Source organism: Zophobas morio, unplaced genomic scaffold, assembly GCF_036711695.1.
Source record: "Zophobas morio isolate AGI-343-1 ecotype UQ-CSIRO unplaced genomic scaffold, CSIRO_AGI_Zmor_V1 ptg000011l, whole genome shotgun sequence".
In the NCBI taxonomy this organism is placed as follows: Eukaryota; Metazoa; Arthropoda; class Insecta; order Coleoptera; family Tenebrionidae; genus Zophobas; species Zophobas morio.
Window position 1 is genome coordinate 7,383,162 of NW_026972116.1, and position 24,776 is coordinate 7,407,937.

The 24,776-nt window shown below is 33.1% G+C and overlaps 4 protein-coding genes across 5 annotated transcripts; 1 reads left to right on the forward strand and 3 right to left on the reverse strand.

Annotated features, from left to right (window-relative positions):
- Window positions 1–4: 4 nt before the first annotated feature.
- Window positions 5–2,893, reverse strand: Sra (sarah). The gene is made up of 2 exons (XM_064052890.1): window positions 2,478–2,893; window positions 5–2,425 (listed from the first exon to the last, which is right to left on the reverse strand). Exons 1-2 carry the CDS (start codon window positions 2,671–2,673, stop codon window positions 1,953–1,955), a joined length of 669 nt encoding a protein of 222 aa, XP_063908960.1. The 5' UTR covers window positions 2,674–2,893; the 3' UTR covers window positions 5–1,952.
- Window positions 2,894–3,138: 245 nt separating this feature from the next.
- On the forward strand, window positions 3,139–21,635 carry LOC135126763 (probable nucleoporin Nup54). Of its 2 annotated transcripts, none has more exons than XM_064052892.1 (7): window positions 3,139–3,293; window positions 17,306–18,070; window positions 20,084–20,381; window positions 20,441–20,739; window positions 20,827–21,083; window positions 21,136–21,255; window positions 21,379–21,635. In XM_064052892.1, exons 1-7 carry the CDS (start codon window positions 3,236–3,238, stop codon window positions 21,607–21,609), a joined length of 2,028 nt encoding a protein of 675 aa, XP_063908962.1. In that variant the 5' UTR covers window positions 3,139–3,235; the 3' UTR covers window positions 21,610–21,635. The 2 variants fall into 2 exon arrangements, with proteins under 2 accessions (XP_063908962.1, XP_063908963.1); XM_064052893.1 differs by lacking the exon at window positions 3,139–3,293 and adding an exon at window positions 10,737–10,843.
- On the reverse strand, window positions 9,371–10,677 carry LOC135126766 (uncharacterized). The gene is made up of 2 exons (XM_064052895.1): window positions 10,507–10,677; window positions 9,371–10,406 (listed from the first exon to the last, which is right to left on the reverse strand). The coding sequence occupies exons 1-2, from the start codon at window positions 10,525–10,527 to the stop codon at window positions 9,621–9,623; spliced, it is 807 nt and encodes a 268-aa protein (XP_063908965.1). The 5' UTR covers window positions 10,528–10,677; the 3' UTR covers window positions 9,371–9,620.
- A 506-nt stretch (window positions 21,636–22,141) lies between the features above and the next one.
- LOC135126764 (zinc finger protein GLIS2 homolog) lies at window positions 22,142–23,475 on the reverse strand. Its single transcript, XM_064052894.1, has 3 exons — window positions 23,295–23,475; window positions 22,985–23,232; window positions 22,142–22,931 (listed from the first exon to the last, which is right to left on the reverse strand). The coding sequence occupies exons 1-3, from the start codon at window positions 23,442–23,444 to the stop codon at window positions 22,304–22,306; spliced, it is 1,026 nt and encodes a 341-aa protein (XP_063908964.1). The 5' UTR covers window positions 23,445–23,475; the 3' UTR covers window positions 22,142–22,303.
- Window positions 23,476–24,776: the final 1,301 nt, after the last annotated feature.

Below are 24,776 nucleotides of genomic sequence, written 5' to 3' on the forward strand. Positions count from 1 at the left end.
AACATTCAACGAATAACTTTATTTACACATAGATACATGTTGTAACGTCTTTTGTATGTATATCGTATCATCAAAATAATCAAAATGTTCCTTTTACAAATTACACGTGAACGATTCACCTATTGTTCTGTGGTAAGCGCTCAAATCGCAACAAGTAAGCACAAATGATCTACGAATAAATTAACATTACTTCTGTTACCTTACTGTTATTGGGGATTTAAGCTCAAGGTAATTGTACAGAGTGTACAATTCGAGAAAGTCATGTAAGAGCAAACATCTAACAAAGTATCAACTAGACAAAATAGGTTAGGTCTCTGTACATAGTACCTTTTACATATTGTTATTATTCCTTTCTTTCTTTATCCTTTGAACATTTAAATGAAATTATATATATAAACAATGTACATAATAATACTAAACTTACCACTTTCAATAAAAAACTTACGTATCAACGGTTCTACGTGTGTTGGGGACGGTAATATGAAATAATTTTAAACATTTGATTACGGTATTTGCCACTTTTTGTTACATTAGAGAAATAAGAAAATTTTACTGAACTCTTTTAGTTCCTGATGGCTGAACTTAAATTCACCTAATATGTAAGTTTTTAAAAATGAAGTCAACTGTCATTTACCACACAAACATCTTTAATTCCACTTGCCTATGTTCGAAAATACAGAAAGAAAGTAAAAAATCCAATTACTTAGAACTAAAACTGAATAAGAAATTCATAAATACTTATAATTAACCTAAAATAACCTCGTATTTTATGGTGAAAGAAGAAATCACAGATTAAGACTAGCACAAAACTAAAAAGTAAATTCGTTGTCATATTAAAAGAAGGAAGTTCTGGAGTTTTGCAACAGTGAGTCTAAAGTCTAACTGAGTACACTAGATGATCATATTTACCATTACATTCTTATTGACTAAATTCTAATGAAGAATGCCATGATGTTGGATGTTATTGATATTCGTAAATTTACAAAAAGCTTGAATGAAAACGTTGTACACATAAAAAATTTTATACAAAATATGATCACTTCTATTAGACAGTAAGCTAAACGTGAAATTTTCACTTGCGAACCCACCTGTTGGCGAATTCATGTTAGATGTATGTTGAACACAAAATTTTAACATCTCTCTGTATCTTAAGAGCATATATCTGTATATTTGAATACAAACATATGATAAGCTTGCGAAATATTTTGGAATCTGACTTGCATTCTATGCCACAATTCTAAGCCAAACTATCCACTATCTTGAAAAGCCCAAGCTTTCAATGAAAATCGACTTGGTGTTAAACTTTTGTGTTTTCGTGAAAAGTGGTGTCATTACAAGAATAATGAAATCAATAAATCGAAACTAATGGATTATACACAAGTTCTATCAACTATAGTCATAATAAAGAACTAAAAGTTGTCACAAACATCAGTCATTTTTTATACGCAACGATTTTAATAGTTTTGCAATTTTTGAACTCTGCTTAAGAATCAAGTGTTAAAATAAACCATTTAAAAATATGTACTCTCTTCTAGCGAAATAAATAAAAAAACACTGTTTTCAACAACCAGATATCACAACATTCTGATCTCAGAGGTTTTAATGTGGATAAATCCAATTGACGCTAAAGAGAGAAATCAAATTGTTATTAGAGTACTTTAGGAAATGTTTAGTTTAGCAACACTTTTATTATCACATTGAGTTTAATTATACATTATTACAACCAACATATCAACAACTTTCATAGCGATTCAACATTCAGTTACACAAAGAGAACTTGTGATATTCTGATAAATGAGACAGATCTACACTGAGAGAGAAAGAGAAATTGACTGTCAGAGGCTCTGAAGTTCAGACGTCTTAAAAAAATATTCCAAATCGTTTCATTTGGTTAAACAATCATCAAAACCTCCAAGGATATCTTATTCATTATATACACCCCAGAACAAGAATTAACTCCGTTCCGGGCAAGCAGTGTGTGCAAATCTAGGCTTAGATCCGGCATTATTTGCTCCAAGGGCAGTATGAACGACAATGCTGGGCTGCCCTGGAGACGGAGGGTGCAACTCGTGTGATGCACCGGGAGTTAGAGTGGCCAACGCTGCGAGAAGATCATGGTTGATTATAGGCTCACCTTCAGGCCGGGGTTCCCAGTCGAGTGGGGGTGAAGCAGGTGGGGAAATTAGGAACTGCTTGAAGGGCGCTGGTGGTTGCAGACTGCTGTTCTTGACAGGTGTAACGGGTTGAGCAAAATAACAGGTGATTACCGAATCGTTGATTTTATACTGGTGAAGCTGGATGCGGGCGCTGGCCGCAGCCACCGCTGTCTGGAAGTTGACTCTCAGTCTTCTAAAACTGCGAAGCCACTGGAACGTGACTTCCGGGTCATAGTTCCGAAAGAGGTTTTCCATTTCACGTTTTCGGTCTAAAAAGTGTCATATTAGGTATAAAACGTACGACAACGCGGGCAAACTTACCGGGTATTGTAAATACGCTGTCGTGGATGTTGGTGACGATCAAAGAAGTCGGCAAATCTTCGAATTCGTCGTCCGTCACATGTTCCGGACTGTCCATATCGGCTTCGGCGAGAAGATTTGGGTGTACGTTTGGGAGACCATCCTGATCATTGATGATTATATCGTCTTCGGTCATTTCACCATTACTTTCAGCCATTTTACGGTTTGTAGATATACACAAAAATAAATTAAGGGTGGAAAATTTGCGGAGCTAAAAGACACACGCGAACTTAATGGTTTTTGATGCTCATGGAGTGCGCACACTGTTACAAAAAATACTACAAAACCAATTTCGGTTGTGATGGATTTTACTACAAAAACATTAAAATTTCAAAGTACAAAAAACAGAACTAACAATCTGCAAGTGCATATGCCAAATGTCAAGAATGTCAAGATAATGACTCAGGGCTACCAACACATCCAAGTTATGTAAATTATCAAAATATGATTTTTTTTAACTTAAGGTAATACTTTTCAGCAAGAAAACGTTACTCTTCTTATTATGAATCATAAAATATCATTAATTGGCTCTTAGAAAGCTTGTATACGTTAAAAAAAAAATCAGTTTCATCTTGTATGTTGTCAGTACATCTCGTTACTTTATTTTGACAGTTGACGTCCAATGTTCGTTGTTGTTTGTGTATGAATCTCTTTGATTTAAAAGAACACAGTTTAAACATTTTTTAAACATACATACACCTCAAAATTTTAATTCAGTGATGGCATTTTCATTTGGAAGTGGTAATCAGCCTAGTTTTGGAAACACCGCCAATAAACGTAAGTTATTCTAAATGTGCATTTGGAAAATTAGGTTAGGAAGTGGAATAATAACTTCCTTGTTATTGTTAAAAGTTGAAACGTATTCCTAAATAAGTATTTTTAATCATAGAATATCCGAAAAAACGAAGAAAATGTTTTTTAAAAAATTGTAGGCTTTAACCAGGTATACCTTTTAAATCTGTAACTACGTGGTAATAATAATTTATAATGGATCAAGTGAAAACAGTGTTATAGTTATTGTGTTTTTAATTTTAAACAGGAAATAATGTTATTTACCTTGCTAAAGAAGAAATGTGATAGTGCCACGATCAGTTAAGTTAAATGAGAAATGAAAAGACAAATTCTTTTTGAAGTGTCCATATGCAATAAAAATGACGGAGTAAAGATAAATAGCCGCCCAGTTTATTTTCAGATTGACAAATTACAGTTTTTGTTTTGATTAGAACACGTGCAAAACATTTTCTACATTTTAACAAAATTTTGTGGTTAGGTGATTTCTGTTGTTGATAAATACCAGGTGATAATGATTGAGTTGGCAATTCTGAACTATTGGTAGATTGGCAGCAACGTAGAAAGTCAGTTCATAGTTGTCAATTTTGATATGAGCGCGCCTAAAAAACAATGAGAAGGTGGCAGCCACTAAGTTGGTGCCCAAATTTTCAATTTGACATCAGATATACCAATTATACCATCATACAATTTCAAATACGTTGCCGATTAAAATACAGTTTAAAACCACTTTGATATTTTATAAAAAAAAAAACAAAACAAAAAAATATGTATGTAATTTACAATTAAAAAATAAATAAATAAAAAAAGTTATGTTTTTTTACAACATTGAAGGAATCTCAGATACTACTCTGTTAAAATTCACATTTCGACAGAATTGATAAAAAATGTATCCATCTTAAAAAAAAAAATGCGGCTCTGCTTCTCGTTCGATTACAGAACGTTATAGGAGGAGGACATCCTGACGACTTCGTTTTTTGAATTTGATTGTCTTCGCTTTTAATCTAAAAACTGATGTTTATGTCCAAATCAGGTGTCTAAACCAAATAGCCATGCAGTTCTATTGTTGGTTGCATTTTGAATATTTTAGGTGTAGAGCTTCTCATGAAAAACCTGTATATGGCTGAATGTAGTCGTAATGTATTCATTAATTGTACAATATTTTATCACATAATATAGTATAATCTAATTGTTTTAGCGTTGATTCAATATTTCAAAAGCTGTTCATAATTCACCCAAAGAAGTAATCTGGCCTAGCCCTCTGAAACATCGGAGATATTTGACCGAAACTTGCAACATCCATAACGCTTATACTGTCGTTAGAAAATGTGTTAGGTTTATTATTAACTGCAATTAATTGAAATTTAATAAACAAATAAAAAAATCGTTGGGCGAAAAATAAACACCAGTCTACGGTACGACAGGTCGAGACAATGACCACTAATGAAAGAAATTTAATTACTGTATCAATTATAATTAAGAATGTGATTAGGGATCCACTGCAAAGAACGGATTAAAGAGCATGTCGCAAAATAAATTTCAAGCGAAATTTGCTTTACAAAATTTTAAGACGTCATTATTTTTTTTAAGAAATAAGACTTGATTAGCGATTTAAAATGTTCACGATAAAATAAAAATGGATTAATAAACAATAGATATGGGAGCATATTAGTTACACAATTTAAGTAAGATTTCTTTCCTTTACCATTAGAATCTGTTCTGTAGTTGCGAAGATTGTTCGTCTAATAAAATTATCGATAGACGACAGACAGACAGGAATGGGACGTCCTATGGAAGACCTAAGTTTGCAAATTTTAAAAGTTACGTGTCCCTATAACGAGAAATTTATATTTTATGAAATGGTATGTTCACAATTTGGGTTGAATGTACTTATAGATATAAACAGTTATATACAATTTAGTAAATGTCTTAAGTTTTTATCTTACGTCTGGAGTTTGTATGTGCTCATCCCCCCTAAAAAATTGATGACGTCACCTCAAAATATTGCTGAACAAATCCTATCATCAAAGTATGATGAGTCTATACCTGTGATTTATCACTGCATTAATATTTTTTAGATTTGCTTATACAGGGTGTTTTAAAAAAATTAATGACTGAGTCAATTTATTTTATTGTTTAATAAATAAAGAATTGCAAAACTGAATACTTTAAAATCTTGCAGACGTTTTGAAAGCATGGTAACTTTTTAATCAAAATGTGTCTATTTATCAACCCCAAAAAATTGATTATGTCATCTCAAAATTTTGCCGAATAATTCATATCTAAAATGTGCAAAATATAATCAATCTATACTTGTAATTTATCATTGCATTCATATTTTTTAGATTTGCTTATATAGGTGACTCAAAAAATATTAATGAATCAGTCAATTTATGTTATTGAATAAATCAAGAATTGCAAAACTGAATGCTTTGAACCCTTGTAGACGTTTTAAAGTCATTGTAAGCATGGTAAATTGTTAATCAAAATAAATCTGTTTGTACCCGCCAAAAAATTGATGACGTTATCTCAAAATTTTGCCGAATAAATTCTACCCAAAATGTGCAAGATATGATTAGTGTTTACTTGTAATTCATCATTGCATTAATATTTTTATTCATCAAATTAAGAACGAGTCACCCCATTTTCCCGAAAATGTGAAAATACAAACGTCTTTATTTAATAAGAATTATAGTAATGATATTCAGAACATATTGTCGATTGTAGTTTACCACTTAATAGTTATCTGTTTTGAGGGGACGAACTCATTCAAATCAAACTAATTTCTACGTGACATTCTTCCGATGTATAAACATAAACATTTTCAAGTTGTTTTTCTTATCGAGGATAACCTAAGGACGTAGAGTAATGGAGTCCATCGGGCAATTTGGTACTTTCATATTTTTTCGATATTTCATAACCCCTAGACAAGACTGTAGTTAGGGGGAGGCTAGGGGATGCTGAGCCTCCCCTAGATCTAGACAAGTTATAATTAACCAAATGCGTATTACAACACCGATTATAAAAATAAAATGTAGTGTTTTATTCAATAAGCGGAAGTCAGAGCAGTAAAAAAGTCTGGACCGGCGGCATTGTGATTCGGTTATTGCAATTCGTAGCAAACATGTTTTAGTTTAGTTTCTGTTTCACTGTCACATCTACAAGTTGATAAGTGTTATCGCTATTTGTCTTGAATTACAAGTACGATAAATGATTTTCACTTCGGTCTTCAGTAGCACCTCTGCTATTACCAGTCTTCGGCATAGCGGAAGTGATGCTCATTGGCGTCCGATTGCCAGCGTTATTGCAGTTGTGACATACAACTTCGGGAATTTCTAATAAGAATGACTACTTTTTTCTGTTATACAACTTCTCCTAGATGTTGAAATTGCTTTAAAAATTAAAAATAATTGTGATTCTTGTCAAATTTTGTACATATCGCGTAGATAGTAAAACGCTAACCAAAATTTATCTAATTATCCCCACCAATAATTTGATGACGTCACATCAAAATTGTACATAACAAATGGATTTTAAATTTAGTTTAGTTTAATTTATGAATACGTGTTGAGTTTTTACCCGAGATATCTAGATTTTTGGAAAAAAAATCAAAATTGTATAACAATGTTTTGCTATTGTCTGAAATCTTGCTGTTGTTTTAAAGTTATCGTAAGCATGGCAAATTTTTATTTAAAATGTATTCGTTTATCCCCAAAAAATTGATGATTTCATCTCAAAATTTTGCCAATTAAATCATATCTAAAATGTGTGCATTAACATTTTTCAGATTTGTTGATACAGCTGAAAATGAATGAGTCAGTTTATTTTATTGATTAAATCAAAGACGGCTCACCCATTTGTTTAATAATCTGATTTTCAATTGATTCTCTGATTTTAACATTTTGATTGGTAATTTCAAGACTTTTCTATTAATGTGTACTATTGCAGTTCGGAATACTTAAGTCTGTATATAAAAAAATACCTATTTCTTTTTACTTTCAACCCAGAGTACATTTTTAAAGTTCATCAATCGGTGTAATATCAAGTCACCGTTATTGTGGTGCACCCACATAAAAACATATGAAATGTAAGAAACCTTAGTCACCAAATGACATCATTTTTTAGATTTACTATTATTTTTAGAATAATTTCACCACACTTTACATCCTATAAACACTTTTTTCATGGAATATACTCATCACAAATTGATAACTCATAATATGCAGGGTGGTAAATTTTAGTGTACTTTTACACATATGAACAATCAATAAAAAAAAAATTGGTCGAAAGTTATTTCAACAGAACTTCCCTAGCCCGTGAAATCTAATAAAACAAATCCGGCCTTTTCGAAAAATTGTAAAATTTGATTTTGTGAATTTTATTTTTTTTTTGTGAGAACCGTTATAAGTTAAAATAAAAATATGTATGTAACGTTAAAGTAAATGTAAAGAAGCGTACTGGGCGTACATTCTAAATGAGTTTTCCGTTAACAATATTTGTGATGACGTCATCAACATTTTTGCAAAGACACGTATGTTACTTTGGATAGGTGTAGTGTAATACTAATGCTAACAATATTATATTCTCAAATTTTCGGGAAAACGGATTGAGCCGTTCCCGATTTAATTAATACAATAAATTAACTCATTCATTAATTTTTATGAGTCACCCTGCATAAGAAATTTAAAAACTTTAATGCAATCATAAATCACAAGCATAAACTCATCATACGAGTATTTTGCACATTTTAGACAGGATTTATTCGGCAAAATGTTGAGATGACGTCATCAGTTAAATTTTGCTTTACCATTATTACGTTAACCGTAAAATATTTACAAGATTTTAGAGCAATCGGTTTTATAATTTCAAGGTGCAAAATATTGTTATTCAGTTTTGAATTTTTCCCAAAAATTCTAGATGTCTAGGGTGAAAATTCGACACCGATTCACACACCACAAGTGCAGGAGTATCTCATTTTAAGAAATTAAAAAAAACTTTTTATTATAAATTTTGGAGATGACATCATCCCATTAGTGGTGGAGATAATTAGCGAAATTTTAGTTAGCATTTAACCATATGTATGATATTCCTAATACACATACAAAATGTGAGAACAATCGGTCCAGTACTTTCGGAGAAAACGTGTCTGATAAAAATGGATACAAATAAATTAAGCAATATTTACGGGCACGGTTTTTTTTTTTTAATTTTGTTAACAATGGAACCATAGTGACAATATCCAGATATAATTAAATTCATTCACTTTTAAAAATTGAAACATCAAATTTTTACTTCCCGAGCATAAGCGAAGGAAATATTGTAATCGTTGGGGGGCGACTGGCTACTTTTATGTTTTCTTGACACTTCATGACCTCATACATTAGGTCTCCTGGTTCAGTCTGTGTGCCGTTTGTTCAGATTTTTACTACGCAGATAATCCGGGCCGATTGTATTTTATATGTATGTTAGGAATATCGTGTAGTTGGTACAACGCTTACGAAAATTTGCCCTACATATCTCCCTATCACTGTTCATGTTTATAATAAATTTTATAAAATAGTATACTCTTGTATTTGTTTTATTGAATACAAATTCGCAAAATCAATTTTTTTAAGTTTTCAAGGAAGCGGGATTTGTGGCACTGCATTTCGGGGGCGAAGGAAGTCCAATTTTTTAAATTACTTCTATAATTTAATTGCAGACGTTTGAAGGAAAAATAGTAAATATTATTTGGAGAAAAGTGACTTTTTGTGGTTCGTCTGTATTTGCCGGCGTCCCCTCGGTTGGCGGTAAACTTATAGACTCATCACGAAAAGTTCCACTTTTGCTCCTTATAAAATTCTTTCTTCTTCAGTTTTTTTTTTTTAATATTGCCTACTTCTACCGACACAATCAATTTGCATAAATTTTGATTACGAAGGAAGCACCACAAGATCAAAATTCATCGTATATGGGTTATTGGAGAATCCCCTCGTTATTTTACGGTATCTTACCTGTTTTAATTTATACTTTTATGACGTTGTATTTGTTGAGAGTAAATACGAACATTAAATAAAAAACTTAAATTTACTTTATCTCACAGTTTTATTTAGATTTTCAAAACAGAAGAAAAAAAAGAAAACCAGAAAATAAAGTACATGCAAAATTCGACTGTCTTTTGATTGCAATAACTAAATAAATATAATTACCAATAAATAACAAATATTCTTTGGATTTAACATAGGCAGATAAGAATAAATAACGATATTATTATATAATAGCTAATGTATCACATAGTTGAAATATTTCACAGTTAGTACAAAGGTATGTGTATGGCTATTTAAAGTTTGAAATGCGCTGTTCCATTTGTGAATCCCTGTGATTACAGCTTGAAACACTGACTTGATTCAAATCAGAAACACAATACGCTCCTGATCTTGTACCACTTCGAACTTTATATCTCTTGTAAATAACCAAGAGAATAATAATAAGTAAAATCAAAGCACCCAGAATCACACCTAATACAATGTATAACGTTTTCTCTTCGGTATTATCTTCAGAATACTTATAATGATCGGTATCCGTCTCCATCGTCGTCGTTGGCGTTATTACATCGGATACAGTGTTTAAAACCTTTTCGGTGGTTGTAACTATAGTATCCACAACTGTATTCATCGTGTCGCTGATAAAAGTCGTCGCACTTTCGGAATCTCCCATGGTGGCAACAGTGGCATTAGCTTCACCCAAGTCAGTAATCATTGTATTGTTGTCCATCATATCAGTGATAATTGTGTTATTGAAATCCATTGCTGTGTTGTTACTGTTAAATATTTCTTTGATGCCGGTTTGATCAGTATCCATCATCGTGTTGTTACTACCAAGAGTTTCTTGCAAGTTTGGTGCGGTGGTTGTGCTGGTGGTGGTTAACATCGTTGAATCAGTTTGATTGTCCATAATTGTGTTGATTATGCCTTTGATGGTATTGACAACTTGATCCACCGCACTCTCTGTCACTGTTTGTGGAACCACCGGATCAACATGGGAAATGCTGTCAGTCACTTCTTGTTGTGGAAGATCAGTTTGTTGTACCGGGTGTGACGGCCATTGGAAATTGGGACCATCCTAATAAAAAAAAATATTATTAGAGTTTGTCTTTTTTCAAGGCATATTTCAAGTTACTAATAAGCAATAACAAACGTATTTAATAAAAATAAGTACGAACCTCTAAGTGTAAATAAACCATTTTGCACTGTGCTAAATTTTACTCAGTTCAACTCTGCAAGAACTTATCGACGACTGAAGTTTTTGTGTACTTGATGCGATATTTATCGCCGGTGTTTATTTATGCAAACACGGTTTTTCACACTTCCGATCATTTCGTGGTAAGAATGAAGCATCAAAACTAGATTTTCCACTCGTGTTGATGATTAGTCATTCAATGTTTTTAATGTGATTTTGTTTGTGGTTCGTCTGGTTAAAGTGAAGACGTCATTGTTTATAAATATTGTCCGCGATGGAGATAGTTACGACACCATCATCTAAAAAGAAGAACAAGAAAGGTTAGAAATTTGTTAATGAATTTTTCCGAATATTTTTATTGGTGGCTAATAAATCTATGCATGTTAATGAGTCACGAGCTTGATACAACAGAATAATTACACGAGTAACAATTACTTTTAGAACTTTAATCTACTTGTATTGACCTTTTTAAGTAATATTTGTTCCGAGTTCGAAATTCGTTGACATCCGCTGCGGTTTTCCAAGACAGACGCAAGGAAATTTGCTAGTTGTTATTTTCGTCATTTCCGTATGAAGCATGAAGGAAAAGCCCCAACATGCGTAACTAACGTATGGTTCTTTCATTGATGAAACTACTGAAAAATTTGACAATTTTGCTACTTAAAACCGCAGAATCGCAAGTTTCCCAATTGGTCAAGTATCACAATGATTTAAACTTTGTTTCTGGAAAATGCGTATTTAATTTCTTACGGTTTTTCTTCTAAAAGTTTATTTTAATCAGTCATCTAAGAAATAAAGCCTTAAAAATTATTTTTGTAGTAAGCATTAAATTAAATAATTAATTCCGTTTGACCCTGCGAAGACCTAAAGTTTTATTGAAAAATGTGCAGTTTTCTTAGCCTAATGGCGTATCTAGAAAATAAGAAATCCGAAAGGCGAAATAGTTTTGTGAATAATGAATATCTTATTTATTTGTTTTGTTAAAGTTGCATATAAAAGTAGTTACTTCGTTTCGCGTTAGTAATAACACAATATATAAAATAAATAATAAGTTACTAGTCGCAGAGCAGATGTCAAAATTAATCCCATTTTTTGTAATAGAACACTAAAATCTGGACAGAAATGAGGTATCTATTATTGTTTACGAGAATGTGATTCCAAGAATATCCATGAGAAGTTTTCAATAAGCGTCTTTTTGTAGCTCCTAAAATATGAAAAAATAGGTCTCCTGTTTCCATCTGCCTATCGTCTGTTGACAATTTTATCGAACAAGTAATCTCTGAAGTGACAAGCTGCTTTGAAATTTTAGATTTGCATATCGTACATCTGCATCTGGTAAAGTGCTAATCAAAATTTCTCTGATTATTCCCATAAAAAATTTGCTGACGTCATCGCAAAATTTTGTCAAGTAAATCCTATGTATAATGTGCAAAGTAGTATGTGTCTATACGTGTAATTTATTAATCTAATTTTTTGCTGTATGCTTGTAGATTTTTGGAAAAAAAAATCGACATACATATTATCGTTCAACTTAGACAATACAAACCCGATTACGTAGAAATTTTGCTGATGCTTTTAGGTCATGATGTTTATCATAAATCACTAACGAGAATTTATCTGTTTTTGCCTTTCAAAATTTTGATGTCATTCTACTTTAAATGTGCAAAAAAATGTAGGTCTATCCTTGCGATTTGTTACTGCACCGATATCTATATTTAAGCTTCTGCATCTATATAAAAAAATAGAGAAACTTAGAAACTATGAAACCGATTGCATTGAAACTATGCACTTATATTGAGTTTATCGTGAATACTTATGCTAAATCACAAGGTCATTCAAAATTCAGTTACTCTTTCTCATACCTTCCAAAAGCTCGATCACATCATTTCAAAATTTATTTATGAACCTTCCTGGAAAGTTATAGTGTGGTATGTTTCATTATTTACGATTTAATAACATAATCATACTTAATGATAAAGTATGCAAGTTATCGTAAAAAAATCCAGTTAGACTTCACATTGAGAATCTACGAAAAGATTTTTTCTTGTTTTAAAAAATTACAGCTACAATTACAGTTACAAGCATCACAGGGAGGGAACTTAAAGAAAGTTAATTTTGATTCAGTTGATGTTCAGATAGGTAGTGACATAATTTATGTTCATGATATTTTGATAGACAATTATGCTTTGAAGAACACTCAATTAGTAAGTTGAAAATTGGTTATTTCATGTTAAAAAATATTTACAGAAAGAGGATTTACTCTCTCAGTAAATTAAATATAAACTTTATGCACATTTAACTAGAGAAATTGAAAAAATATATATCGACAGCACTTTCCTAGCCCTTGAAATACAGTCCAACAAATCCCACTCCTTTGAAAAATTATAAAATTTAATTTTGCGAAATTTTATTTATGATAGTCTGTGCACATTAAAAAAAAAGTAGATTACTCGTGGGAAGTAAAAATATGATTGTTTGTAATTTTTTAGATATTCTTGTAAAGATTGTTTTTCTGAATTATTAATGTATCATACTTTAATCGCCCATACGCCGCCACTGCCTTTGATTCGAACGCATTATGTTACGTAAACACACTCTGTTGGCTTCTTTACCTTCGGTCTGGTGCGTACATTATTTTATAAAATTTAAAAAACCTTTACTGCTCATAATATTCAGCGGACGTCATAATATTTTTGGAATTGATGATTAAACAAATTTTGATTAGGTTTTACTATCCACATATTTTTAATATTATGCAAAACTTGCCAACAAATGTCCAGTAGTTTCATAGACGTGCCGGGACCTACCTTTTCGTACTCTTGGAGTCATAAAACGTGGAGCAAACATGAAAGTGTCCATTCGTCGGATGACGAATCTTTTGTCACTTTATTTTTTATGTATTTCATGGGCGCAATCAATATTATTATGATTTATTATTAATAAAAAATACTATTTTACTAATATTTTTGTTTTTAGATATTTGTACGGAATATTAAAAAAAATGATTAAATTAATTTTATTAATTAAATTAAATCAAATTAATAGTTATCTAATTTTCTCAAAGTTCCGTGAACACAGGAGTATTGTTTATATTCATTTGTTGACATTAACATAAACGATATATTTCGGACGGTTATTAAACGCATTTCGAAGAATATGAGTTTAACAAACAAATTCCTTATTAGAAGTTACTTTTACTTTAACAAATTTAATACTTGTAGTATTTGCACTATAAAAAAAAATAGCATCTACTAAAAGAATTGCGAAAGATTTACGTATGCAGTGACCGATGTGTTAATTTACAGTGGGTAAATCCAAGAACACGGCCAACGTACTCTGTATTCTTCTAAATGTTCTTCCCAATTGATTGTGCTGTACATTTTCCTGATTTGTAAAACAAAAAAAACAAAAACTCAACGATGTAGTATGGGAAGGATGAAATCCCTACACATTTGCTGTATAAACTGAGCACGTCTACATTACCTTCTTTAGTGCAACTATGTATATACAAATGTTCCGTGTTTTCTTTTTTGTTTAAAGCAATATTTGTGCCAAGTTCAAAATTCATTGTGGAATTGTTATCCGCTGTGGTTTTCTTAGACAGACACGCGGAAATTTGATTAGTTGTTATTTTCGTCATTTCCGCATGAAGCATGAAGGAAAAGCCCAACATGCGTAACTAATGTATGGTTCTTTGATTAATGAAACTAGTGAAAAATTTGGACAATTTTTATAAGTGTAAAATCTCAATTTTCCTCAGTTAGCTATCGCAGTGATTTAAATTTTGTTTAGGAAAAATTTGGTTTCCATTCTTCCTGTCTAGCTTCGGAAATTTTATTTTAGTAATAGAAGTGGTAAGTATGTAAGAAAAAGATTTTCTCAATGGAGAGACGTGTTAAAGTATCCAGAAGAAGAAAGAATCCGAACATATCGAATATCTTATTTGTTTTATTAACATATTAATAAAAGTAGATAGGTATTTTGTTTTGTACAAATACACACAGCAAAGCAGATTGTTTTTAGTTGGTAGTATTATTTTAGTACCAATAGTACTTATAAATACATAGTTTCGTATTCAGTCAACACAATAATTAATTACATCTGTATGTTAGGATGTATTTTTTAAAAGATTTCTCACATTTTTGAGCCCAAGTCATTACATTTTTTGCCGAGATGCATATACCTATATAATCATAACGTAATTGTGTTTTAAAAATTTCAGCACAATTAATTGACCTGTTCTCAGCAATAGCACCAATTCTACCATTTGATTTTTAAAACTTTTGCTCTAGTTGGCCGCGCCACGTACGTCGGCAGTGCAATTGAAATTGCTGACTTAAGCGTCATGGCCAACTTGAGCAGACGTTCAAAAAAATCAAAATATCCAGAAACAGACAAACGGAAACGAGAAATCAGCATTTCTCTACTCTACAAGTTACGAAACATCGAAAAAGTATGAAATTAGGCGTTCTTCAAAATTGCCGCATTAAAAGTTCCTTAGCTTACACTGAGGAGATAATCAGATCTCTTGTGTGGTTTACACTACATCATCCCGGCTGTTTCAGGGTTGTCTTTAACATTTTAATTTTTTTTTAATATTTTTCTACATTATTACATTATAAATTTTTTTTTATTAAATAATGCTGCATTTTTTTTTTAATATTTAACGCTTTAGTCCATGATTACTTCTATTGTTTATTATTAATAAACCTTAAATAAGAGTAAGTTAGAATAAATGTCATAGAGAACTTATCCTCGAGTGATGGCAAGATGCTTTTATGGTGGAAATCGTAGAATTATTTCGATATTTATCATTATAGAAAATTTTGTATTAGTAAAATCTAAACATGTGCTCCAAGAAATTAACTGTATGTGGAATCTACGAATTCCGGTTTATAGATAGGTTACCGACTAAATTGACGTGAGTAGATAAGAGTACCGAGATAGCTATGCTATGCTATAATACACAACAGTACAATATACCAACATAATTAGTGGTCGCAGGAGGTTCTAGAAACAAAATTATGAGTCTATTCTTGACCACTACGATTGTCTAAAAAGTCATTGATTTGTCAAAGTTGTAACGTTTAAATTCAAATTTTTAAGCTTCTGAAATACAGCCAATAACGAGCACAAATTAATACAAAGTAGTTTTTGGTGTGTTTATCACTAAAATATAATCGTTATGACAGTAGAACACAAATTCATAATAATTTATTTGTATAATTTTTAGTTAACTGCACTTTCATATTCAAATTATTTTTAAGTCATCCTAAAGCTGACATGAACAGATTTTGATGATCTGCAAAGGCAATTTCTAACATGAAATTGGAACAACTACGTGAATACGCGTGTTTAAAGACATTAGGTACGTGCTAATGAAAGTCTTATCACATTCGTTACCTGTTTTTTAAACTTTCGAGTAATAAACTGAAAGAAATACGCAACATATGAAGAATTTTAAATTTTTCATTTGTGATTTTTATTTGTTCGTGAAAACGAGTTTCTCATTATGAGTAAATGTTTACTAATTTTATGAATTATTGAAGAAGCACTTATGTGAAAATTGTTGTTTAGACTCTTCACGTGTGTTTTATTTTTTGTGGTGTCAATGCTATAAGCGTTTATAATTAAGTAAATAGTGCATATATAGATATGTTGTCTTAATTGTCTTATTAATTATGTTTTACTGAGATCATATTCTAATAGTCATTAAAATATGTAATCGTTATTTGTGAAGGAGCGATTTTATCCAGCAGACGCATTCATTGCTGATGACAGTACAACTGAGTTAGAAGAATTTTTGCAATGTTCGATTTCATTCACATCCACAAAGACAGGGACCTCATACAAATAGAAGCCTAGACAGATCACACATTTCTTGACTAAGTGCCCAATAACTGATTAGATATTTCAAAAAAGATAATTTTAAGTAACTCCAATTCGCCTGGCTAAGTGAGATTTGTTCATGCGCAAAAATGAATTTATCCTAAAAAGTTGAAACTTTTTACGTTGATATAGGCAACAAAACATACTGAATACCTAAAAAACTGGGTGTGCTACAAACTAGCCTAGAACTGTAAGCAGATATAGCGTCAAACCCTCAGCGGTGTAACTGTGCCTTTAGTCAGAAATACTTTTAAGTCAGTGACGGTACCATTTGAATTTGTTAGAGATCACCCCCAGTTACTACATAAATACCCTCGGTGCTCAACTCCCGATTATTATGCTGTGGGTGTATGTATATGAAGCAAGTTGCGAACTTCGATCTGATAATTCTGCAGCTGTGTATTTGTATGTTTGAACGAGTCAGTTCATACATGATGCTTATTGAAAAAAAAAAAATGGTATCGATAATTATTATCGTGCTGTTGACATACGATCAGCCACATCCTTCCTAACTCAGCCCCCTGATCTAGCTCCTCAAGTCAGTGGATTTCGAGCCCGGGGATTGGTTGTAATGATAAGTTATATTTCATTAATTCATTAGATTATAAGTCACCTAAAATTAATCCTAACTGACTGATGTATTTTACGCCTTCCGATTCATACATTTTTTAAAGATAGGTAGGTTTCCTTTCAACTGACATTACGAAACTTCTTGTGTATCTTTCTGAAAATTTTACTCAAAACATATACATAGTTTGTACGCTCATGAAAGTGCAAATCGCACTACATAAAGTAGGATAGATAAATTTTAACAAAAACATTCTCCAAAAATGGGCCATTTATTCCTTATCTCCATTTCTACGGTGTTAACATTTCCTGTTTATTTATTACAGCCACAGCCTTCGGCACTCCTTTTGGCGTGACTACCACCACAGCCAGCACCGGTTTCGGAGGTTTCGGCTCCTTCGGCTCTACACCTCAACCCTCCACTGGTTTCGGTTCAACTTTTGGAGCTCAATCCGGTCCAACCTCCGGTTTCGGCAGTACTTTCGGCGCTCCGGCAAGCTCCGCTCCTGCCTTTGGATCATCTTTCGGGGCTCCAACATCCACAGCAACCTCCAGTTTTGGTACTGGATTTGGTGCTTCAACCGGCACCGGCCTTTTCGGTACTTCGACAACCAAACCGAGCTTGTTCGGCACTCCTACAACCTCCACGTCTTTGTTTTCCACGCCTGCAAATGCGGCACCTAGCTTATTCGGTACTTCTACAACAACGCAAGCTCCGAGTTTGTTCGGAAACGTGACGACTACGACGCCGAGTTTGTTCGGTACTGGAAGTACTCCAGCGCCGAGCCTATTCGGAGGTGCAACAACATCAGCACCGAATTTGTTCGGGTCGACATTCGGGGGTACCGCTACTACTTCCGGTGCTAGTTTGTTTGGTGGGGGAAGTACGAGTGGTACTGGATTTGGATTATTCGGAGGTACTACCACCACAAGTGCTGCTCCGTCGTTATTTGGAGGGTTTGGGGGCACCCAAACGACTGGGGGCTTTGGGGGATTTGGTACTGCTGGGGCAGGAACAGGTTTTGGGACTCAACAGCAAAGCACGAATTTGTTTGGAGGGGCTTTTGGACCGAAACCTGCAGTACCGACAGGTTGGTAGTTGGCGGTTTTTATGGGTTGCAGAATTTGCAAGAATTCAGCAGTGGGATTTTTAGGGTGTTACGTTTTCACTGCTCTCTTTACGTTTTACAAGATATTTTTACTATTTTGAGGAATTTTCAAAATTAAGAATGGGCAAATTTTTTTTTTTAATTTATTTGCTATTCCGCAGTTTTAATTATAGTTTAAATAATCTCGAACTTATATTTTTTTCGTAAATCAATTCACACTTTCACGGAGATAACTGTTCATATTTTTATGGTGCTCCATTATAAAGTTATATATGTTTTATTTTTAGATATATCAACTTTTTACTGATCTGACGCAGTCAATAATTTGAGTGTGAAATAATGAGAGTGTGAAATTTAAATATGTTGCAGATTTGCCACTTGTTAATAATTACAGTCGAAACCAGAACAGTTGGACGTAATTGTCACTCCGCTCTCATAAAGTGTGAAACACCTTTATAAGTATTGTAAACTTATTTTTTTAGTTTTGTCATTTTTGACATTGCAAGCGTGCTGACACTGGATGCGACGTAACAGTTTTTTAAACTTTAAAGATTTTCTGGCCGCGACTGTTTATATATTTAGAAAAAAAAAACATCCACAGAATTGTTATGTTGACTAACATGTTTTCGTTGACATGTGAATTTAAAGGCGTTTATGAAAGCAAGCTGTTGAATTTATTTAAGGAACAATAAAAGCAGTATAATAATTCGTAAAGATGTACATTTTAACACTCAAAGATTTGATGGAGGAAGTACATATCCTCTCCTACATGACTGTTTAAAGTGGAAAAAAAGAATTACAATTTTTGTTTCAATATTGAGCGACTGGCCTTCAGCGACATACGTAAAAATAATTTTTTCTTCTTGTAAAGAATACAAATATCTTTATTTATTATTATTTAAATATATATGTGATATGGACGGACACATGTAAACTGCAGCGGATAATAAAATCAGGTACCTGCCTTAAGTTGGGTCCACTGGTTTACCGAGATTATTCAAAACTCATTTCTTCTTCGTCTTAATAAATCTGGGTCTGTGATAGTTCTTCGGTAAAGTAGCGGCATTTATCAAATCAAACAGTGATCCCAATATATCTTAATATGAATAACCTGGAAACAGAATGACCATTGCTTGGAAGATACTGTTACGATGATCGGTGATTAAAAATGAGCGTGGGTAAAACTCAACAATTTATTTCTTAGTAACTCAAATTTACACTACTAATTACACGGCGATTATGTACAAAATAATTCCGACTGGAATGGATTTGACTAGACTCTACTTCTCCCATTGTCTGGACATAACTTGTTGGTTGAGACTGACTCGTTCCCTAAGATGGCCTCTATTTAAATGCTCAGATAAACTTCTAGATGTTTTGCGATCGAGGTCTTTCTGGAATACCCATCGCGACTTCCTTTTCCAGGCTTTCCTTTAACGAACGCCGTCCGGCCGCCGTCACCGACGATGAGTCACCCATCATCGCCGCACATACTAGAAAACCCAAAGGCGTCGTACCGGGGCGGCGTATGGGTTTATTTAGTAACAGTACTATCAAAGAAGAAAATCGTTAATACAAATAAAATTATTCTGGAGGTTGACTCCCAAACAGCAACTTTTGCAATATTGGTACTACCTAAATCTACAACTTAATTAAAAAAAAACGAATCTAAACGCATCGAGTACAGTATCTGGGTACAGGTAGTACCGACATATCGCTGTGGTTTACATAGATCTTTCTTGAACCCTACGAAAGGTCAGCTGCAGTTTACATTCGCCGATATAAACTTAATTACTGTATCTTTACTTACTAAGAATTTGGCAAAATACTAACGTAAGTAAGATGCAACCGAACATAAAATGTATTTTTTTTTTTTTGTAACAGAAAATATTTGTAAACCAGTAATGAACCACGATTAATTATAAATTAATTTACTATTTATAAAGTTAGAAAATTAACTAATTATTTATATTAACTAGACCATTTTGCATTTAGGTGGTCCTCAATCTGTGTTAACAACTCAACAACAACAAAATCAGCAAGTGATGGCATCAATATATGCCATAAATATTTACAATGACGAAAGAGATGATATTTTAAAAAAATGGAACTTACTGCAGGCTTGCTGGGGTACAGGCAAAGGTTATTATAATCCTAACCTCCCCCCTATCGAGTACACAATGTACAATCCATTTTATCGCTTTAAGGCAGTAGGCTACAATATTATTCCTGAGCATGACAATACAGAAGGTTTAGTTAAATTGATCTTCAACCGAAAGTATTCGGAACTCAGGTAAGTTGATATTAATTACCTTAGTATTATTTTTCATTACATGGTATCAACCATTGTAGTAGTCAAAAACAAGTACTTATTAACGGAATCGGTGGTATTTTGGGAAACAAACCGAACTTGAAAGTTATCATTCAGCATATTAAGGCACTAGCTGATACCCAGTCGGAAATACGAATCGTGGTAATGGAAAAAGGTGTTACTGGAAACAGTAGAAAAATACCAGCGACTGATTTAGCAAACTACCTCAACCAGCCAGCCCAAAAACAACAACTTACTAACGTTGGAGTTACTTCCATTGTGGCCTATGTAACTCCATCAAAGGCTGCGTTAGAAGAGTACCTGAAGACGGTACCACTAGGTAGGTATATCATTTTAAATTAGTTGTTCCATATGTACTTTAATTATGTTTCTTTAATGCTTAACGCTTTCACTAAAAATATTTTAGGATTCGACCCTCAGATGTGGAAAGCCGCAATTGTAGACAATCCTAACCCAAATAAATACATGCCCGTACCCATTTACGGTTTCAACGATCTTAAAGCTAGAAAACTGAAACAAGAGCATGAGACGGGTTTGCACAAAGCATTTGAAGAAAAAATTAATAACGAATTAGCAGAACTGAAGAAGAAACATGCGGCATCTATCGCTAGAATTAACGAATTAAAACACAGATTCTTGCATCTGCAACATCGCACACTACGGGTAAAACCCCATTTGTTCCTTCATAAACGTATTTTATGTTTTTGGATTGCAGATATTGGTTAGGCAAGAAAGTATAAGAAAAAATGGAATCGCTATTCAACCAGAAGAGGAATATTTGAAAGGCAAACTTGAGACGATGTACACACATTTGAATGTTCCAACTCAGTTCAAGGTAAGCCGAAATCAAGTTTAATAGGACAACTTGATGATTAGCCTCAATTAAATGAAACAATATTGAATTACTAGTGTAGGGACACCAAGGTTATAGATTGCGGTATTTAAAAGATGTTTTTAGGGGCAACTCAACGAATTGATTTCTACTGTTAAATTAATGGAAAACACTGCAAGACCACCTCAACCAAAGTACAAATTAATACCGGAAACTCAAGGAGAATTAAAAGACTTCCTACAATTGCAACAAAATGGTATTTCGAAGCTCGTTGATATTGTGAAGGAAGATATGCGCTCGTTAAACATCATGATTGAAGGTATGCGCCAAATTATGCCAAATAAATCTGTAATGTAATTATTAAACAATCAATTTTCATTCGATTTTGTGATTTTTTTTTTAATATCTGCAACTACTAACCGAAATTTCGGAAGTGAAACGAACAGAAGCGTATTGTCAGATTCTAAATACTTGTTTATTGGTTGTTGTATTTGTTTTATATACAAGTCAAAAAATCGAATGAATAAATAATTTTTAAAAGAACTTCAGGGGTCAGCAGCAGCGAAAAACAGGTTTCGTATTAATTACATTTTGTGATAGTGATAACATCACAGGATGTATTGGAGTATGGATAGCTGATAATTTTTAAAAACCTTTTTTGTAGTTTTTCGACGAAATGAACAGCGTACGTTGACGTTGAAAGATTTGTCATTAGATGAATAAGGATAATTTTATATATTTTTTTAATATTTATTGCACAGTGTTTGGACGAATTTAACTGTTATACTGTGATATAATTATTTGGTCACTGTCGTTTAATTAGTATTCATTGCTATTGTTATTTGTTTCTGATTCATTGTAATGTGGTTAGAAAATAAGAAAATCCAAATAAAAATGTTAATTTTAATCAATAATAAACATGATTTTCAGTAATAAATATAAAAAGGTTATCACAATGTCTTATTGCCATTTACAACGTTAAATACACGTAAATAAATAGAACAAACGCGCAACTAAACTAATGAACACACAATACTCGGCTAAGTCAACTTCAAACCTTCCTGTTAATACTTAAGTCCAATGGTACATCAATATCCATATCCTGATGACCATTATACGAGACGAAAATATTTTCTTGGCCTTCAGGCGAATAAAACGTGCTCCACGTAGCACATTTTTCGTCCCTCCGGAAATTAATCAAATTTCCAAACCTCATAATATCGTTACTTTTGTTCATACTGGACACACAACACATGTGTGTACAATCACAAGAATGGCTGTCGTTAACTTTGCCTTGTACTTTTTCAACATCAAGTTTCCTATCAACAATACTGTTGTTTTTAACATTTTCATCATTGACCTTGGTCTCATGAACGAAGTGTTTGTACGTTTTTACATGTTTCCTTAAGCTGCTGGGATCAGTGTACCGTTTGGGACAGCCAGGGACTTTACACTTGTAGGGTTTTTCCACCTGATGAGTTCTCGTGTGCTTAAATCGATCGCTGGAATTCGAATATGCCTTGTTGCACCCGGGAACGGGACAGACGTACGGTTTTTCCCCGCTGTGTGAACGCGAGTGGATTTTAAGATTCTCGGCTCGTGAAAAAGATTTGTCACACTGGTAACACTGGTGGGGTTTTTCGTTGGTGTGTGTTCGCACGTGTACCAACATTTTGTACCTAAATAAACTAGAGTTAGCGTCTGAATTTGAACCAAAAGCGGCTGTTATTACCTGGCATTGAAACCTTTATTATTTCTGGAGCAGCCTTCCCATCCGCAGTAAAATAGCCCTCCAGGACCACTTGCTGCATGTACTCTGGTTACATGATTGGCTAGTTGATCCAAAGTTTCGAAGAAGGCTCCACAGGATTTCCATCCGCAACGAACCTCGTTTGATTTCGGGGTGTGCTGGATGACACTTCTTGCCCTGATGGGTTTAGGAGAAACTTCAATACTTGACAAGGAGTTGTCACTATCGCTCTATTGAAGGAAGAAAAATGATTGTTAGTACACTGAGCTATTTTTTTGAGGTATTATATTACCTGTGTGCTGTTGGGTGAATGAGGCATCATCAGTTCTTCGCGCAGTTCCATGGTCCTTATACTGGGGTAGCAAGTGAAAGGGAGTTCGGCGTATGGGTAGTAGTAGTGCAAGGGTTGCCCTTCTACCATCCTATAGTCGGAAAGAAGCATTGTAATTGATTATGTGAGATATCGAATTCAAATAATGCGATCAACACAAAAATTCCCCTTTATATAACTTCGACTCCGATAAGAAAATCATCCGTCACATCACTATCTCTCTCTATCTCATTGAGCAACGGAACAAAACGCTTGAAATTTGTTGTGTTTAACGTATAAAAATAATTATTATATTGTGTAAATTTAAATAAAATGATCATATCTTTGTCTGTTCTTGTTCCGCGCGCTGGAATCGCCATTCGCGTTCTTCTTTATTTGCAGTTGATGGGGGGCAAAGTGGACTTTCGATAATAATAATAAAGAAAGTCATATTAATGTCAATACGAACCAGTAAATTCTGGTTTATGAGTTTTTATGGTCAGAGGGGCTTGATAAAGATTAATAATGATGCTCAATTATTGACCCCGTAACTGGTTTAGAGTGGATGTTGATAACGACTTCTTTTTCGATGTGTTGAGTAAATCATTCCATAAATTTTGTTTTAGACATTTATATTCCGTTAAAAACGAATAGAAAAGAGAAGACGGATGTGTGCCAGGTGCTCCAACACACTTGTCTTTTTTTTATGATGCACAGTAATGTGATTTCCGCATTATGTCAAAACTAGAACAGAGGCTTGTTTATTTATTGTTTATCATATATTAAACAATGAGAACATGACGCAAATAAAGGATGGCTCATTTTACGATGTCTGATACTACCATCTTTGAAACTGAAAAGAACTAAAAGAGGCTGATATAGAAAATGGGTGTCCGAAAATTAAAAAAACCTGGTTGTTCCTCAGTCACGCATCACCGGTTTTCGATACGCCAGAAATAAAAAAATTGCCGGACTAATCCGGCAAAAAGCAAAATATTTTTTTATTTAGACCTTCTTAGTTTTTGAAAAATTTCAAAATCAAGGATTTTTTCATAAATTATAAATTAATTATTTAAAACAACTGTCGACATGCAGTTATTGATTAGTACCAAATTATGGCACGAACGGAATATGTTACTATAAAATATATCGATGGCTTCAATTTAAAACGACGTAATCCTCAAAATGTTTAAAAATTAGGTGTTGACACTGTTGGTGTCGTTTGTCATAATCTCTCATCGAAAGTCGCAGTTACGCGTAAAATGTTCCTTAGGTGCCAAAACAAAAGATTTATAGCAACACACTTCAATAACTAGATTATCAAAACCTTGTAGGTCTGCAGTTTAAGTACCTACTTAAAATGTTAACATGCTTTCAACTTAAGCATTACAAAGGACCAATGAAGTGACGAACTTGGTGATTACACTCCTTTTTGTGAAAAAAGCAAGACCAATATAACACTGA